Genomic DNA, 19,188 nt, shown 5'->3' with positions numbered 1-19,188 from the left:
AAAATTTCCAATAATAACAGAATAAGAAAGATAGAAAAGATAGAGAAAGAAAGAAAAAGAAAGAGAAGCTTAAATCCTTACTTTCATAACCTTTCTAGGACTCCCTCCTTCCCCTCCCGACTGTATTCCCCTTTCCTTAAGTTGGTTCCACAAGCTCTCATTCCCAATTTAAAACCAATATGTTTAACCCATTAGCCAAAATTTATACAATCTTACCATCACTCCTCATCTTTAACAGAAAAAATAAAAAGATTTTTCCCCGAAGATCTGTCCCAATTTCCTTCCACGAGCTCCCCCTTTTTTAAAAAAACATGTTAAATCAAAATACCAAAGTTATATAAAGAAATAGAAGACAAAAGATATAAGAAACTTCAAAAAGTTGGTTACATAGCCTTTGGATTCCAAAACTCCCCCTCCCTTCCCCGGTTTGAATTCCCCATGTCCATCAGTCTATATGTTATCAGCCTGGAGATCTCAAGTCCATAGCCAGATTTTTCCCCGTTTCGCCTTGCCGGTTTTCTTTTAATTTGTTTATTTTAATGATGTTTAACTTCAAAAATCCAGTCAAATAGAGGCCTTTAGTTTCCTTAGTCTTTGTTGCTCCTCCCATTGTTCTTTCCGTGTCGTAGTTAGTCCTTTGATCTTTTTATTCCTTACTTTCTCAGGATTCTTGTCTTGTTCAGCTGCTAAAACGTTCTTTTTCCGAATTCTGGTATCTCTACAGAGGTTTGTTATTCAGGAACAAAAACTTACGTCCAGTCCCTTCCTTTCTTCAATAGAGAATTCTATTGTCTCCTTTTAGTGCAAACACCTCTGTAGACAAAATACTGTTTCAGTTTTGCCGCTTTCCCAGAGAATAAGTCCTGTGCTCAGCCCAGAGTAATTTTCCACATACGACCACTTGTAATGTCCCGAAACCCCTCTAGGGGGATTGCAGTAACTTTGTATCCTCTAATCCAAAAGTCAAGTTGTTGTTTCTTTTTTCCCCGACAATTTATATCCAAATAATGTCAATTTGTAACAGAATTAGCCAACAAAATACTTGTAACAAAGTCCTCTTTATATTCTCAAGCTTTGACAGCTACTTTGACAGCTGTCAAAGTCTCCGTCTCTCTTCGCCAGGCTTTGCGAATCGCCCCGGTTCCCAGGGGGGGTTGCCTTTTCCCTCTCACCCTCCACTCTTCTCCTCCAGCACAATTCTTCTAATTTCGCATCGTGGAATTAATGATTTTTATCAGTGATAGACTTCTGAATCGATCTTGGTTACCCAGTCCTTGTTTTAGAATGTTTACAGTCGGGGGGGATTGACTTCCTTTTAAGATCGCCCCCGCTCGTGCCGAATCCGGAAAAAATTTCTTTTTTTCTCCTTTTGTACCCGGTTTCCCAATTACTCACGGGTTGTTGTTGATAGTCCGAATTTCAAATGGAAGAAGCCAGCGCTCTCCGTCGAATGGCATGCGGCTGCGTTCGGCAGGGAAAGCGATAGACCCAAAGCACCACGCCACTCCCCGGCACCCGATCCGAAGCCTTTAAAAAGGCTCTTTCACGAGTCGGGAGGGCGCTAGCGGTGCCAGCCGGGTCCCCATGTCCACGGGCTCCGTGCCCGTGGTTTTTGAGGGTCCCCGTGTCGCCGGCGCGGTAGGACCCAGCCCCTGCCAAGCAGACTCCCTCCGGAGCTCGGAGGGAGTCCGCCATTCGGCGATGGCGCCAACCCGGAAGTCGACAGTGCAACAAATAGATCAGTTAGAATATGTGAACTTTATAACACTTTAAAGTCATTGTAAAACAAACTAAACATTGAAACATATCAATTATTGGCAAATATAATGTAAATATATGTCTTTTCTGTCCCATTTTTGCATCAGTCTGCAATTTTAAAATATCTGTACAAAATATTCATACTTAGATATGTATTTTAAAACACTCTTCATCATAATTATGTGTTTAAAGGTAAAGGTAAAGGTACCCCTGCCCGTACGGGCCAGTCGTGACCGACTCTGGGGTTGCGCGCCCATCTCACTCTATAGGCCGTGAGCCGGCGCCGTCCGGAGACACTTCCGGGTCACGTGGCCAGCGTGACGAAGCTGCAACTGGTGAGCCAGTGCAGCACACGGAAACGCCGTTTACCTTCCCGCTATAAAGCGGTCCCTATTTATCTACTTGCACTTGGGGGTGCTTTCGAACTGCTAGGTGGGCAGGAGCTGGGAGCGAACGACAGGAGCTCACCCCACCGCGGGGATTCAAACCGCCGACCATACGATCAGCAAGTCCTAGGCACTGAGGTTTTACCCACAGCGCCACCCACGTCCCATGTAATTATGTGTTTACATATGTATTTTATCATAATGTGTGGGTTTTTACTTTATCCTAAAATATATAATTTTTATGCATTTTGGTACAGTTTCTAAATTAAGAATCATATTGAATAATTTGGAGAAGTGTGAAATCTGAAAGGTTATTACTTTCCAATCATTTTATTAATCCAAGAAGTGTTAATAAATGCTTGTATCCAATGCATAGCCCTACTCAGAGTAGACCCACTGAAGTTAATGGACATGACTAAGGTTCATTACCGGTAATTTCAATTGGGTCTACTCTGAGTAGAGCTTAGTTGGAGACAACCCTGGGTCAATTCAGTTTAAAGCACAGACCAAACAAACCCCTCTTCCATCCCAACATTTAGGAGGGCAGCACAGAACCCCAAAAGCCAGCTCAGCTGCACAGTTTGCTTGGACTATCATGTCCCAATCTCATCAAGCTCCAAATAAAAATGATCTCTGCAAGCCAACAGTACTTTCTTTCACCATTATTTTCTATTTTGCCGATCATTCCATATTTCAAGCCCTCTTTGTGAAAGGAGTTAGGCATGAATTGCTAATTATCTTCATACTGTTGGGTCCTGAATGGGCATATTGTTTTTTAATGAGTTGTTGCCTCAAACAGCTTATTATTATTATTCAAGCGGTCTTTTCATCTGAGGTGCTGGGACTGTGGCTATTAGCCACATTCTGAAATTGTGAATCTGACGGGCCTGGGCCACTGAAAAATGCGCAAAGATTTTGTTGTGCCAAAGGGTTTTCTGGCTTAATGGAATAATAATCTAGTCTAGGGTTGCAGTTCTTTGGTTGACTTGTCTAAGATCCAGGACAAAACTAAAGAATCCACGGCAGATGGTCATCCAATCTGTTGGTTTTTTAAAAAAAAACTCCAATGAAGGAGAGTCCACAACCTTCTGAGGGAGTCCATTCAAACAGTTCTTACTGTCAGAAAGTTCTTCCTAATGTTTAGTCAGAATCTATTTTCTTGCTATTTGAATCCTACCCTGCAGAGCAGCAGAAAACAAGCTGCCTCCATCTTCCAATTGACAGCCGTTTGATATTTGAAGATTCCGAAGTCACTTTTTCTGCCATTAATGAGTGGAGAGATTCACTTAAGTACAAGTGGTTTGGCAGGTGGTCTCTGCCTGCATCCGGCCAATCTCCATATTAGTTAGTACAATGGTACCTCCGGTTAAGAACTTAATTCATTCTGGAGGTCCGTTCTTAACCTGAAACTGTTCTTAGCCTGAGGTACCACTTCAGCTAATGGGGCCTCCCACTGCTGCTGTGCGATTTCTGTTCTCATCCTGAGGTAAAGTTCTTAACCTGAGGTACTACTTCTGGGTTAGCGGAGTCTGTAACCTGAAGCGTTTGTAACCTAAAGCATTTGAAACCCAAGGTACCACTGTAAAGGTAAAGGGACCCCTGACCATTAGGTCCAGTCATGGCTGACTCTGGGGTTGTGGCGCTCATCTCGCTTTACTGGCCGAGGGAGCCGGCGTACAGCTTCCGGGTCATGTGGCCAGCAGGACTAAGCCGCTTCTGGCGAACCACTGTACCACTGTAACTGTGTGCAATTCAGGGCAGGGGCACCAACTCCTGGGGCCCAGCCCTTTTTTGGCCAAAATGCGGCAGCAGGAGGAGCTACCGGCCATTGAAGCCACGCTGCCGCTGCATTTCGTTCTGCCGTGGCTCCTCCTCCTGATGTCCTGCACACAATGTCGGCCCTCACAAGCTGGCACCTCTGGTTCAGGGGTTATTTTTGCCATATGATTTCTCTGCAGGGAATCTGCCCAAGGCACTTGATGTTTGCTCCCTGCGTGTGGCAGCCTCTGGCCTGGATTGCAATAGGGTGATCTGTGGGGGCTGATAGTCTGCCTTGCACCAGAGCGTGGAGGAGAGGGGCTGGGCTGGAAGGCCTTTAAACCACCTCCAGTGCTTGCCTCTGTTTGCTGCTTGGACTATATATGATGTGGGGAACCTTTGGCCCTCCAGAAGTTGCTGAACTAAGATATACCACCCAACTGTCCCATTTAAAGCGGGACATCTGGATTCATAGAAGCCGGTCCGACTTCTGATCCCATCCTGCATGTTCCCTTTTGCCTCCCATGCTCTGACTGCGCCAGAATGCAGGACCAAAAGGCAAGCATTTTCCCATCCTGCCCTGTGCTGCGAGTCAGTTGGCTCACACCAGAGCGCAGGACCAAAAAATGGCTCAGGCTGCGAAGAAGGAGGAGGTGGAGGCCGTGGAAAAGCCATGAGCCGGGAGGGAGAGGGTGAGGGGGTGGCAGCAAATGAGTGAGGGGGTGGTGGTTGTGATGAGGGGGTGAGCAATAGAGGCAGCGGGTTGGGGGTGGGGGTATACCCTCATTTGTTCTTCCAAAATGTTGCGGGATATGCTACGACTTAATGTGAGTCAACAACGTGAGACAGCAGCAAAAAAGGCTAATGCAATTCTAGGTTGCATGAACAGAAGTAGTGTCCTGATCAACGGAAGTAATAGCCCTGCTCTCTTCTGCCTCCATCAGAGCCCACCTGGAATACTGTGTCCAGTTCTAGGTGCCACAGTTTAAGAAGGATGTTGACAAGCTGGAATGGAGCTGGGGGTTGGACTAGGTGACTCTTGGGGTCCCTTCCAACTCTGCAATTCTGTGATTCTAACTTCCTCCATCCCTGATTGTTCTAGTTTGGAATTGTAATTTAGCAACATCAAGGGGGCCAAAGTTTCTCCACACCTGCAATATACCTTTAAAGCACATTTTTTTTACTCAGAGAGTTCTGAGCCCGATGGTTTGTTAAGGGTTTGGGGGAACTGCAACTCTATGAGGGCTAAACTATCATGCCCAGAAATTATTGGAGGGAAAGGAATGTGTTTTGAATGAGCTTTAAAGGCATGGTGTACAAACAGCCCAAGTATTAAAAACTTCTCAGGTACTCATTTCCCTTTGTCACTTGTTAGAAGGAAATTGAAGAAGGAAAGGAGAGAGAGAGAGAGCGGAGGAAGATGGGGGTGCCGAGGAGAGGAAAAACTGAGGGCCCATCAACAGTAAAATCTTAGAGCAAGTTGTTGTTGTTGTTGAAATTTATATCCCGCCCTTCATAAAAAGATCTCAGGGCAGTTTACAAGTGGTTTAATCCACCAAACTCTCAAGGAAGTCTGGGGACTGTTGTTTATTTAATAATAAAGGTGCTGGGAACCTGCCTTTCAGCAGTCACACAAGGCTCTGTCAGGTTATTTCAGAGACGATGCCAGGCCAAATTGGTTGCTTAGCCAAGGAACAGGTTCTTTTTTTTAGTTTTTATTAAAGTTTTGTTTTGTTTTGTTACAAAAAAAAAAAAGATAAACACGGAAAGGTTCATTTGTTGTCTCCACTTTCAGTTTGTATGCTTTTTACAGAGTTTGATTGCATTTAGTGATTTACATTTATCTATTTTGTCGTATACATCTTGCATGAGGGAAAAGGGAGGAGGAAAGAGAGAGTATTGTTCTATTATCTGTTGCTAGTGTAGGGGTTTGTGTCAGCATCACATGGGTAGTCCTTCGTTTATGTACAGTCATACCTTGGTTTGCGAACGCTGTGGGCTGCGCGTCTTTGAGTTGCAGACCATGCTGAACCCAGAAGTACTGGAACAGGTTACTTCCGGGTTTTGGTGCTCGCACATGTGCAGAAGTGCAAAATGATGTCACGCGCATGCACAGAAGTGCCGAATCACGTCACGCGCAGACACAAACACGGCGCTGCGGGTTGCAAACGTGCCTCCCGCATGGATCACATTTGCAACCCGAGGTATGACTGTCTTTATTTCTTTTCATTGATACTGCAAGAGGTTGGGGGTCCCAGATTTTTTTGGTTGTCCTCTGTTGATTGCAGTGTGGCTTGTTTGTGTGCGCAGGGGGGGGTAGGTTGTTGGATGAAGTTATCCATACTGAGTCATATGCTGTTGGGGAGGAGAGGTTGTGCTGTCTTTTTGTGTGGTGTATGCGATAAAGGGAAACCATACTGAGATGAAGGTGTCCTCCTTTGCTTATCCCCATGGTATTTTGTGTTTGTTGGTTAACTTCTCTAGCAGGGCGGTTTTCCATACATTTTGGTGCCAGTGGTCTATGTTCACTCCTCATAGCTCCTTCCAGTGTCTAGTTATGATATTTCTAGCTGCTGCAAGTAACTTATGAGTTCCTTGTCGTGTGTGTGTGTGTGTGTGTGTGTGTGTGTGTGTGTGTGTGTGCTGTCCTGGAGTTGCTTCTATTACCTGTTTTGTTATTTTGGAAATTTCCTGCAGCCCTGATATCCAGAAAGTTTGAACTTTGTGGCATTTCCACCACATGTGGACATGTGTGTCTATGGAAGTGCAGTCTCTCCAACATTTAGAGGAGGTTCCTGGGTGTATGAGTACCAGCTTCCATGTTGCTATGTACCATCTATGTATAAGTTTTAGGGTGAGTTCTCCCCCTAAGTAATGTAAGTAATAAATTATTATTATTATTATTATTATTATTATTATTATTATTATTATTATTATTACTACTACTACTACTACTACTACTACTACTACTACTGGCTGAGATGGATTTAGATGGTGGTCTATAGTCTAGACCATTGGGTAGGGTTTAATTCATATCCTATGTCATGCTTCCTTGGTTTTTAATCGTGGTAAGGAGGTTTGTAGAGTCTTGGAGTAGTATTTTATATATTGTAGAGGCCACCCCTTTACTCTGTCCCTCCATTGTTAGGAGGAGCTTCTCAAAGCTAGTCAGTGGCCTGGTGGCTGCTGTTTTTGTAGCTGGGTTGTTTAGGAAGGCTTGTAGTTGGTGCTAGGGTCAGCCAGAGTATTGGAGTGTCCCCTAGTTTATCTTGTATTTCCCATGTTGATATGGGGTTGTGATATTTGTAAAAGTCGGTAGGCAATATAGGCCTTTAGTTTGACAGGTTTTTATTTGGCTGCTTTGGGATTCTTGGTGGAATAGTGGGTATTGGGCCAGGGGAATTAGTAGCGATGGGAATGGCACCAGTTTTCTTGCTTTTTCCTTCCATGCTTTAAGCATTTATTGTGTGGATCTGTTTAGCGTTGTGGGAATTTTCCTTAGTTTGTTTTGGAGGAATGGATTCACTGTAGAGGGTGCGTGTTTCCAGTTTTATCTATCTTCATGTGCACCCATTGTTTCATTTCATCTTCCAGGATGTATGGGATTATGTGATGCACTTTGTTGGTCATGTAACAGCCTTATTGCAAAAAGAACAGTCTAGAACAGAACTTTCCAAACTTTTCATGTTGGTGACACACCTTTTATGCATCATTTCGTGACACACTAATTCAGTTTTACTAGTAAACCAGCGGGCTGCCCACTCCCTTTCCAGTCCTGGGTGGGGCATGGAGAGCATTCGTGTGGCGCACCTACACACTGCAGCCGATACACTAATGTATCATGACACACAGTTTGGAAAGCTCTGGTCCAGAACAACAGCATGGCTCATGGCCTCAGCTGGACACAGTACCACCTATTGTTGGAAGGACAGTATAACAGTTAAACCTACACCACAATTTACAAAGATTACAGTGGACGCTCGAGTTGCGAACGTGATCTGTGCAGGAAGCACGTTTGCAACCCGCAGACCCACGTCTGCGCACGCACGGGTTGCGATTCAGCGCTTCTGCACAAGCGCCGAAACCCAGAAGTAACCCATTCCGGTACTTTCAGGTTCAGCGCGGTGCACAACCCAAAATTGCGCAACCCGAAGCATCTGTAACCCGAGGTATGACTGTACTGTAAATGGAGGGAAGGTATTGCAGTCAATCCTGCCTTAAATATACTGATGGGAGTTGTAGTCAAAAGCAGCTGGAGGCACCAAGCTAGGAAAGGCTCTCACTACCACCAAAAGCAGATTAGGTTTGGGTTAGCTCAGCCCCACTGACAAGGTTCAAGGTGGGACTTCCACCTTGTAGGTCCCAAGGTGCATTTCACCATAGCTACATTCCTTGCAACAAACCCTACGCTCACTTGATCTTTAATTGAAGAACTGAAGGGAGGCAGACTTTCTGCTGGCCATCAGGCCCCTGCCTTTCCCCGCCCTCCAGCCCTAGGAGCCTTTCCCAGACCATGACTTTGAGAATAGCAGAAGCACCTGGAAAGAGAGTAGCTCAGGGATAGTTGAAAATAAATAAATTATAAGTTGTGTGTCCTTGTTTCTCATTTTGATCCTTTTAAATGGTTTTGTATGTTTTGTGGTATTTTATGCATTGTGATTTGCTGTGGTTTTTATTGGTTATAGATTAGTAATTCTTTATTGTAATTGATAAGTGTAAACTGATTAATTATTACTGGTATTTGCTGATGTTTAATTTTACTGTTTCTATTGGAATCTAATGGATTCTAATGGATTGGAATCTAATGGATTATTGAATATTGCTTTTTTATAATATTTTATTTTTCCATTCTACAATATTTTAACAACAAAATATAAATATAAACAAATTCAACCTGCTTTTTCTTTTACTTCCCTCCTCCCCTCTGGGTGGTTCCTCATTTTATATTGTAATCTTATTGCATAACCAATTCAAACCTATTTACAAATGTAACATTTTTGCTCCCTTTAAGTTATTTCTTTCTGTTCATGTTTATGTCTATCCTGCTAGTGTTTTTAATGGTTTAAAATTTGTTTTCATATACAGCATTATATGTTGTAGTCTTGTTGGAACCGCCCTGAGACCTCCAGGTATAGGGCAGCGTATAAGTTGAATAAATAATAATAGTAATAATAATACTGAATATGGCTTTATTTGATATAAGTTGTTTATTTTAAAGTTATTGTGACTTTTTATATTGGATCAGATTGTTACTATTAATGTTTGATTTTATTTTTATTATTTTTATGTGTGTTGGAAGCTGCCCAGAGTGACTGGGGCAACCCAGCCAGATGGGCAGGGTATAAATAAAATATCATCATCATCTCTTCTAGATGGTTTTCTAGAGCAACTGAACTGCCTGTCACCTGCCTGTCACTGATTCTCTTTTCCAATCTTGGCTCAGTGTCTCCAGCTGCTGAACGCCTCCGGTATATCCTGGGTGAAGATGACGATCCCCCCAACCCCACCCTGTTCACTGAGATGGACACGCTCCAGCATGATGGAGAAGAAATGGAGTGGAAGGAATCAGCCAGGTATGGAAAAAGCGGGAGGGTTGTAAGCAGCTGCTTCTCTTGGGTGACTCACACATTTTCCTCCTGAGGTATGCGCTCTTGAAGGAAGAAGGCCTTTGCTGGAGGCAGACCATAATTTTTAAGAGAGTAGAACCTGGTTTGAGAGATGCCTTGATTCACAATCTTCTTTGTCACGCTGTCACTTCTGGGCAAACTAAAAGCTGCAAAATATTATTTATCAGGGGGAAAGGGTTACCACCTTGTCCAGTTACAGATAGGTAGCCGTGTTGGTCTGCCATAGTTAAAATAAAAAAAATTCCTTCCAGTAGCACCTTAAAGACCAACTAAGTTAGTTCTTGGTATGAGCTTTCATGTGCATGCACACTTCTTCAGATACACTGAAACAGAATATAGAATATAGAAGGGTCTGGCATTCATGGAGGGGAGGGCTATTGAAGGCTACCAGCCAGGACGGTCCTGCTCTGCCTTCACAGTTGGAGGCAGCAACGCTTCTGAAGACCAGTTGCTGGAGACCAGGGGGAGGGGGGATTGTCTTGCATTTGGGTCCCAAAGGTGTCTGGTCATCCACTGTAAGATCATGCTCCTGAACTCAATGGGCCATTGGCCTGATCTAGATGGCTCTTCTTATGTTCTTAAATCCATTCTGCTGCTACTGGGCTCAGGCTTGGAGCTGATTTTGAGGGCTGCAGATTGGCCAACCCCCTTTAAGAGTTTCCTTTACCATTTCCTCCCTGCATTCCTGCTCCTGCATGAAGGCTGCAGCCAACTTCAGTGATTTTCCCCTGCCACTACACACACACACACACTGTTTCCTCCAGTTTCCCCAGTTGGCACCAGATCTCCTCTGGCCATCTCCCGCCCCCGCAAACTTAGAGCTGTCAGAGTGAGATCCTAAGCACATTTACTAAGAAGCAAGCCACAGTGGGGTTTGCTTTCAAGGAAATAGGCTGTTGAGTCTGAATTAAACATTATCTTGGCAGTGTGCAAGTCAGTTCCCTTAGGCCAGCCCCATGCTGAACTGGTAGCATAAATCTGAACTATGTGAATAAGTCACAAGAAAAAGCCACCTTGCTATGAGCCTTATTTGCAGCCAGCAGTTAAAGAGTTAACTTTGCTCTTTTATTGCAAACCAATAAAGTAAACCTTTTAAAAGCCCCATAACTTTTATCAAAGTATTAAAGAGAATGCAAGATGTCCTTACTTCATTGAATAACCAGCTTACTAACTTTTTCACACAAACGAAATCCACATGGAATTTCCTTTCCAGCTGAGGCTTTATAACCAGTCGTTTTTTCATTATTATTATTATTATTATTATTATTATTATTATTATTATTTACTAAATTTCACATCCTGAGTTTGAGCAGCAGGGAGGGGAAGAGTCGGGGACTCGAATAGCAGGTTTGAGCCTCGCTGAGCCTCTCAATGGTGAAGAACAAAGGGATTTGTGGGTGTTTATGCCATGTTTAAATGGGATCAATGCCGTGAGGTCAGGCAGTTAATAAGATAGATTTTGATTAACTCTGTCTCCCTCTGCCCCACATGCCCCGCAGTGGCTCCAAGCTTGCGCCACATAATGACCTTGTCTAATGTGCTCCCTCAGTGCCAGGAGAGACGGGGCAGGCAGAACCTTCATACTTTGGTTTTGTATTCAGAATAGCTCCTGTATATCAGAGCTGCCAAAAGCTGCTTCCCTGTTGTGTGAAAGCAAGAAATATAATGCAGAAATTAAAACTAGGGAAATGTCAGAAAAACAGAACAAACTGCCATACGAATGCAGCCAATAACTCAAAATATCGGAAGGGGGAAAGGCTGCTCCAGAGAACCGAGAAGAGGGGTGGTCCCTGAGCGTGCAACGGGTGACCATCCGCATTCTAGGTAGCTGTGATAATGATTGTTTAAGAGGAATGTCTAGTATGGTTATCAAGGAGGAGGAGGAGATTTTCAAAAGCATGGGTTAACAATGTCGAGACTCTGCTGGGCGATACTGAAAAGCCCCCAGAAAAGGCAACAGCCATGCTCTGGATAAGCACAGCTTGAGTGAGCCCTACATAACAGAAACATCTTAATCCCTGGTTTCTAAGCAGAGCCCGTCCAAGAAAATTTGCTGAGTTAGGCAAAAGGCAAGAGAACATTGTTGTGCTTCTAGGGGGGCTTTCCTATATAGACACTTGGGTGGCCGCTTTGAGAACAGAGCGCTGGACCAGGTGGGCTCTTGGCTTGATTCCAGCACGCTCTCCTTATATTCTTGAGAGAGAGAGACATAGCTCTGCTCTAACAGAGGAGAATATTGTGGGAGAGAAGCTAAGGGCCTGTTACTGCGGCCTCCCAGCGTAACGCTGCTTGAGGTGATCTCCAGAAGGTAGGCCGTGCTAGATTTCAGTGAGTCCCGGAAGGTTGTGCTAGCCCCAAACCCTCTTTGCATTCAAGTTCCACTCACAGACTTCCTGGAGGAATATGAGAACAGGATGCAACACTGGATGAGTCCTTGGCTTGTTACTGCAGTGAGACTCTTCTTACATTATTACGTTCTTTAAAATCATATGTCCCCTATCATGGATCTATCGTGACAGGGCAGGATACTGTCCATTGAACATGTGGAGATTAACCCATCAAACACTCATACGTTACTGTTTCCAGGGTGAGAGCACTGTGCATTTCCTGTTCTACAAACAAAATGCCAGTGGCTGAAACTGTTTGAATTTCTGTACTGCTGCCACAGTCCACGAGGATATCTGCTTGCCTCTCTTTGTCAGCATTTTAGCATTGCCAGCTCAGGATTTCCGCTCTCCTTGACTTAGGAATCCAGATCAGGAATTTAGCTGCAGGGTGCCTAGGCTTCGTTTCACATAGTAAAAGGCTGGTACTTTGCAAATGAACCTTTGGCAAGTCAAAATAGGAATTTTCATCCTCAGAGCCCGGCACCAATCAAAATGGCACAGTTGCTTTAAATAGAAAGCTCCCATCCTAGACAACCTAACTTAGGGCTTAGCCGTACCAAAGGCAGATCTAGGAGCCACTGAAATTTGGGGTGCCAAGGCCTGCCACTGGCCACACTTCCCTCTGCACTTTTCAGGCATGTTCTGTGTTTTAAAGCTCTGTGTCTGAGTGTCTTTTTTACTCTGGAGCTTTCCCTGCAAAAACCCACTATTTAAAGCTGAATTGGAGCAAACAGCATTCTATGGAAATCCCAAATAAGGCTTGGTTTCCAGACCATTGATTATCTTGGTCGCCCTCCTCTACACACGTTCCAGCTTGTCAATATCCTTCTTAAATTATGGTGCCCAGAACTGGACACAGGACTCCAGGTGGCATCTGACCAAGGCAGAATAGGGTGGACTATGACTTCCCTCGATGTGGACACTCGACTTCTGTTGATGCAGCCTAGAATAGCATTAGCCTTTTTTGCTGCTTCATCACACTTGATGACAGCTCCCAGTGGCTTCAGAGAGATGGTAAATGGCACCTAAAGATATTTCTGTCTGCTGTGTTAGGACCCACAGTCATGGAGGCTGGTCCATTCGGGCAAATGAGGCACTGGCCACCAAATGCCGTCTGCTTTCAGCCAGCCTCTCCCCACCTGCCTGTTTCCTTACATCCAGTGCAGCCGAGTGACTCTGCCTGTCATTGGTTCTGACTCCACCTGCTGGTGGTCGCAGCCACCACTTGCCCACAGGCAATGCAGCCATTGAACTCTGTAGTTCTCCAGCTAGTTGAAAGCTGAGAAACTTTCACAGCCTGCTCTTTGTTCTGGATTAAATTGCAAAACAGGAGCATATTTTATGAGCATTTATTAGGGTTATTTTGTTTTGCTCTAATAATTCTGAAGCAATATTATCAAGATAGGCTAAACATTTGCCTCTTTGAATAAAGGGATTTGCACCTTTGGCATGCATACCTGGTACAGAGGAGCGTAGAACCAGTGAGTTGGCCACATATCAAAGCATTCCTGAAATGTGCGTGCTGGGGGGGGGTGGAGGGAATGACTTCTCTACCATCCTTTGCCTAAAAATGGCACATCAACAAGCAAGAAACACTGTAATGGTCCTACTTTCCTGGTTATATATAGTACTGCAATGCTAAGGGGGGGGGGAATAAAAAGAATATTCATGTCTACACACCCCACTTTTAATTGTTATACTTGTATTGCACACAGAAAGATAATAACAGCCATGTTTAAAATGCGTTGCCTTTGACTTGTGGTGCCTTCTTCCACAGATGCTTTGGCTCACAACTCATTATGTACTTCTGTGACACTGGTCACTTCCAGACAAACTGTTTTTTGGGCATTCATCCTGCACTGTTTGTACAAATTTTGCAGGGAAGTTATTCAGCCTTTGTTGTGCAGTCATTCTGATTTCCCCATTTCTGTGCACACGCCTGGCTCATGTGTTCTGAGGAGAATTTGCAAAGGAAGACTCGATGTTCATTGGTTGTATAGCACAATCCGTGTTCATGATCCTTTACAAATTATGAAAAGGAAGGTCCCTGCTACAAGGTGGTTACAGCCTATGGCCCCCTCTGCAGTATACATTTAAAGCAGGGTCATATGTACCACTTTGAACTGTCATGGCTTCCCCCAAAGAATCATGGGAACTGTAATCTGTCCAGGGTGGTGAGGGATTTTAGGAGACCCATATCCCACCCCCCAATGTCCAGAAGGTTTAACAATCAACCCCTCTTCCCAGAGAACTCAGGGAAGTGCATCTCTTGAGGTGAATAGGGGTCTCCTATCAACTCTCAGCACCCTTAACAAATGACAGTTCCCTTGATTCTTTGAGGAAAGCCATGGCTGTGGCCAAGTGGCATGAGGTTCAGGATCAAATCATATCACTTCCCCACAAAGAAATCAGAATGAATGCTCACTAAAGATGGAAAGATGTCAGATTCCCAATTTACACAGGGAGCTAAGTGACTAAATGCACACACCCTTAAGCAAGAAGGAGATTGAAAGTAAAATTTTGGGCCTGCCAAAATGGAGCTCTTCTGCTGTTTTATTGATTCTTGTACACCACCCAGAAGATTTTGGTCAATAGGCAATCTAGAAATAAATAAAACTTTAGTCCAGACTTTTGAGCATACTGTTTTTAAAAGTACCCCCTCCCTTATGTAGGATCACTTGTAATGACTTCTTTAAAGCAGTAGTTTATAACTGAATGACAGTTGTATGGGGCTCTTCCACATGACCTGTTTATTAAGTGTTCATCCTTATATATAGCCCAACGTGGTTATGTATAGTTATATGACGTTGCTGTTTATTGAGCAGCACTCATTTGGATTTGTTTGCATGGAGGTTATATTCATCGCCCAGTATCACCATCATCCCAGCCATTCTAGTGCATTTTCCTGTTACTTTTCATAACATAAAAGCATTGGGGAGTTGTTTCATTTTTGAGAGTGAACTTGTTGCACAGGGGCTCCAAATCCACTTTAATTGCACAGCCTAAATTGGCTGGTGTACAATTTAATTATACGTATCTGCAAATTAGTGACAGTCTGGAAGTGGCCATAAATCGTTAAATGGCACTAGTACCAGCAATGCAACAGACATATCATTTTGCTTAACAAAAAGATGACTGCCTTGCATTGATTATTTGGTTATTACTATTGGGAACAACAAGAACTACAGTGGTGCCTCGCAAGACGAAATTAATTCGTTCCGCGAGTTTTGTCGTCTTGCGATTTTTTTCGTCTTGCGAAGCACGGTGTCGGGAAAGTTTTGGAAAAGCTTCAAAAATCACCAAAGTCTTAAAAAATCTCAAAAAACGCTACCACACCACGTTCTATGAGTTGCTCCTCGAAGTCAAGTCGCAACTGTATTAACGGTGTTAAGAAAAAGGAAACAAACTTGCAAGACATTTCCGTCTTGCGAAGCAAGCCCATAGGGAAAATCGTCTTGCGAAGCAAGCCCATAGGGAAAATCGTCTTGCGAAGCAAGCCCATAGGGAAAATCGTCTTGCGAAGCAGCTCAAAAAACAAAAAACCCTTTCGTCTTGCGAGTTTTTTGTCTTGCGAGGCACTCGTCTTGCGAGGTACCACTGTATAGCAAATACACTTAAAATACACTGTATGTTTTTGCAGTTTTATCCTGAATGCTGCCAAAAGTGAAAATCTCCCCAACAGCTGCCTTGCCTCTTAACAGAACTTGTCTCTTAACAGAACTTAAGCATGCTGTTCCAAGAGACACTTACTGTGTGATTGCACCAACTATATTGTTGGTGGCAACCAGCTCAGACCTCACACACTGAGCTTATCGGGTAGACTGAAATACAACAATAGGCTTGATTAGCTTACTCCCAAGGGGAGAGGGAGTGCCCTAGCTGTGCCTGGCATACTCTATGGCATTAACCCCTTCATGCATTAATAAGACATGTCATACCACATGTGTATCATTTATGCTGAGCACTAGTCATGTCTCATCTCCTTCATCTTTGTTTCAGGTGGATCAAGTTTGAAGAGAAGGTAGAAGAAGGAGGGGAGAGATGGAGCAAACCACACGTGTCAACCTTATCTTTGCATAGCCTCTTTGAGCTACGCACTTGCCTGCAGACGGGTACCGTGATGCTCGATCTAGATGGCTACTCCTTGCCACAAATAATAGGTATATGGACCTCAAACATGCAACTATAAGCACAATCCACTCAGAAGCTGCTGAGCAAATCAACGAGGCATTCGGAAGTTACTGCTGAGATTCTTGCATTGCAGGTTTGACTAGATGACCCAGGGTGCCTTCCAACTCTATGATTCTGTGATTCAACCAATAATGAGGGGTGGTGTCAGGACCATGGATTATAATGTATTTCAGTCAATAGGAAGAGTCCTGCTAGATCAGGCCAAAGGGGACCCATCTAGTCCTTCATCCTATTCTCACCGTGACCAACCAGGTGCCGCAAAGGGAATCCTGCAGGTGGGGCCTGAGAACAGTGGGCCTCTCCCCACTGGTCATTCCCAGCAGCTGATTTTCAGAGACATTCTGACTCAGACAGTGGAGCTAGAACATAATTGTGGCTATTATTATTTATTAAGCTTACTCGTCTCTATTTTTACAAAAGCAACTCAAAGTGACTCACAACAAGCAGTAGCTATTGATAGCTTTATCATCCATTTAATTTGTCTAATCCTCTTTTAAAGCTATCCAGGTTGGTGACCAATGCCATGACTAGTCCAGTGCTTCCCGAAGTGGGCAATACTTCCCCCTGGGTGCAACTGGGGGGCACTGAATAAAAATACAGGGGCGGAAGAAGCATAAAGAAACAAGAGAAGAAAATTTTGAAAAACCGTTCATACATGTTTCATCTATTGTGAAATGACGCTTACCACCAGATCGGGTGCTGTTGCAGGATGGCAAAAAACGCCTCTCCTGGATCCATCAGTCCTGTTGGAGGCGTGGGGTTTGGCCAGGCTTGGGGGAACCCTTTTTGGCTTCCCTCAGGCCCGGGAAGTGGATTGCAGCTTGCCTGCCTATTTGGCCAATGGCAGGCAGATTGGACTGAGCCGGCAGGCTTCACTCCAGTCTGCCCCATGGGTTTTAATAAATAATTTTATAATTTCAAGCTTCAAGGTGCCTTATTTACAACATCATCTTTCTTTACTATGTTGTAGGACATAGGGAGAAACTAGAGATACATAAAAGAACAGAAATTTATCACTTTGTTTGCTTAAAGGAGATTCCCAGGGGGGCACTGAGTATTTTATTTTTTTCTGAAAAGAGGATTCTATTGTTTGCATGGCTGCAACCCTTTGTCGTCCGGAAGCAGCCATGGGCAGCAAACAACAAAGTAATAAAACAGTGCAATTAAAAATAAAACAAAAACTACTTAAAAAAATTAAAATAACAAAGAATATACTTTTAAAAATTAAAACGTTAGGAACATCTAAGTTAAAAAAACAAACTCAAACCAGTCACATACTGTCACAGCTAATAATTTCTAGGTTGCTAGGCGTTTTTCAGTCATCAAATTTCTGGGTGAATGGGAATGTTTTTATATCCCTCCTGCATGTTAATAGTGAGGTGGGCAAGCACACCTCAACCAGGATACTCCACAGATGGGGAACCACCACTGCTGCAAATAAGACCCTGTCACGGGTCAGTGGGTTAGTGAAATCACTATCAAAGTAGCAAAATCCTGAGTTATCAGCCTGTATTTCTAGGAACTGGGTGGTCAAATATCTTTACCAACCATACTAGCACTCAGGAATCCATTCTAAGTGTGACTGTGAATGTACAAAAACACACACACATTTCTTAGTCTCTTGACATGCTGTTCATCCCAAATAGCTGATAGCTAGCTGGATGATAATGGACGCGGGTGGTGCTGTGGGTTAAACCACAGAGCCTAGGGCTTCCTAATCAGAAGGTCGCCGGTTCAAATCCCCGCAACGGGGTGAGCTCCCGTGGTTCGGTCCCAGCTCCTGCCAACCTAGCAGTTCGAAAGCACCTCAAAGTGCAAGTAGATAAATAGGTACTGCTTCAGCAGGAAGGTAAACGGCGTTTCCGTGCGCTGCTTTGGTTCGCCAAAAGTGGCTTAGTCATGCTGGCAACATGACCTGGAAGCTGTATGCCAGCTCCCTCGGCCAATAAAGCGAGATGAGTGCCACAACCCCAGAGTCGGCCACGACTGGACCTAATGGTCAGGGGTCCCTTTACCTTTAGCTAGATGATAGATAGATAGATAGATGATAGATAGATAGATAGATAGATAGATAGATAGATAGAGATGATAGATGATAGATAGAGATAGATAGATAGATAGATAGATAGATAGATAGATAGATAGATAGATATAGATAGATAGATAGATAGATAGATGATAGATAGATAGATGATGATGATAGATAGATAGATAGATAGATAGATAGATGATAGATAGATAGATAGATATAGATAGATAGATAGATAGATAGAGATAGAGATAGATAGAGATAGATATAGATATGGATATAGATAGACAGACAGATAGATAGATGATAGATGATTGATGATAGAGATAGATATAGATATAGATGGCTAGATATCCATCTATAGATAGATAGAGACCGATAGAGCCTTATTTGGCACTAACGAGGCTTATGGCAGTGACTTTCCCCCTCCTCCTGCGGCATCAAGGATTGTCACAGTTAAGTGCACGACCGGGGGTGGGGTGGGGTGGCCCTGCAGACCAGTAACATGTGCGACGTTTCCCTCCCAGATGATGTCATTGAGAAGCAGATAGAAGACGGCCTGCTGAAACCAGAACTGCGCGAGAAAATAAGCTACGTGCTCCTGAGAAAACACCGTCATCAGACCAAGAAACCCATCCACCGATCACTGGCAGATATTGGCAAATCTGTCTCAAACACAAGTGAGTGCAGGTTGCCTGGCTTGCCATTCTGCACAGGCAAGGTGGAAGAGACACCTTTGCAGTGGTAGCATAGACAGAGGTTCACCCTGGGTGCATTCCCACATATAGTTCTGTTGTTGTTGTTGTTGCATTTGTATCCCACCTTTCCCCCCAAGGTGGCATACATGGTTCTCCTTTCTCCTCATTTAATCTCCACAGGTAAAGGTAAAGGACCCTGGGTTATGTCCATCCTATGAGGGAGGTTGGGCTGAGAGGAAGTGACTGGTCCAAGGTCACCCAGTGAGCCCCGTGGCCGAGTGGGGATTTGAACCCTGCTCTCCCAGGTTCGATTCTGACACTCTAACCACTGCTCCACACTGGCTGCTTCATATC

General features: G+C 44.0%; 1 protein-coding gene across 3 annotated transcripts in view; it reads left to right on the top strand.

The window, feature by feature from the left end:
• SLC4A5 (solute carrier family 4 member 5) overlaps positions 1 to 19,188 on the top strand; it is an 84,237-nt gene that overhangs the window by 19,267 nt on the left and 45,782 nt on the right. For all 3 annotated transcript variants that reach the window (XM_081200918.1, XM_081200920.1, XM_081200919.1), the window contains 3 exons: positions 9,346 to 9,475; positions 15,916 to 16,076; positions 18,664 to 18,816. In XM_081200918.1, coding sequence (XP_081057044.1) covers positions 9,346 to 9,475; positions 15,916 to 16,076; positions 18,664 to 18,816 — 444 coding nt within the window. The remainder of the gene's footprint in view (positions 1 to 9,345; positions 9,476 to 15,915; positions 16,077 to 18,663; positions 18,817 to 19,188) is intronic.

This window comes from Podarcis bocagei (assembly GCF_964188305.1).
Source record: "Podarcis bocagei genome assembly, chromosome: 7".
NCBI lineage: Eukaryota > Metazoa > Chordata > Lepidosauria > Squamata > Lacertidae > Podarcis > Podarcis bocagei.
The sequence above is the reverse complement of the archived record's forward strand: the minus strand, read 5'-3'. Positions and strand labels throughout refer to the sequence as shown.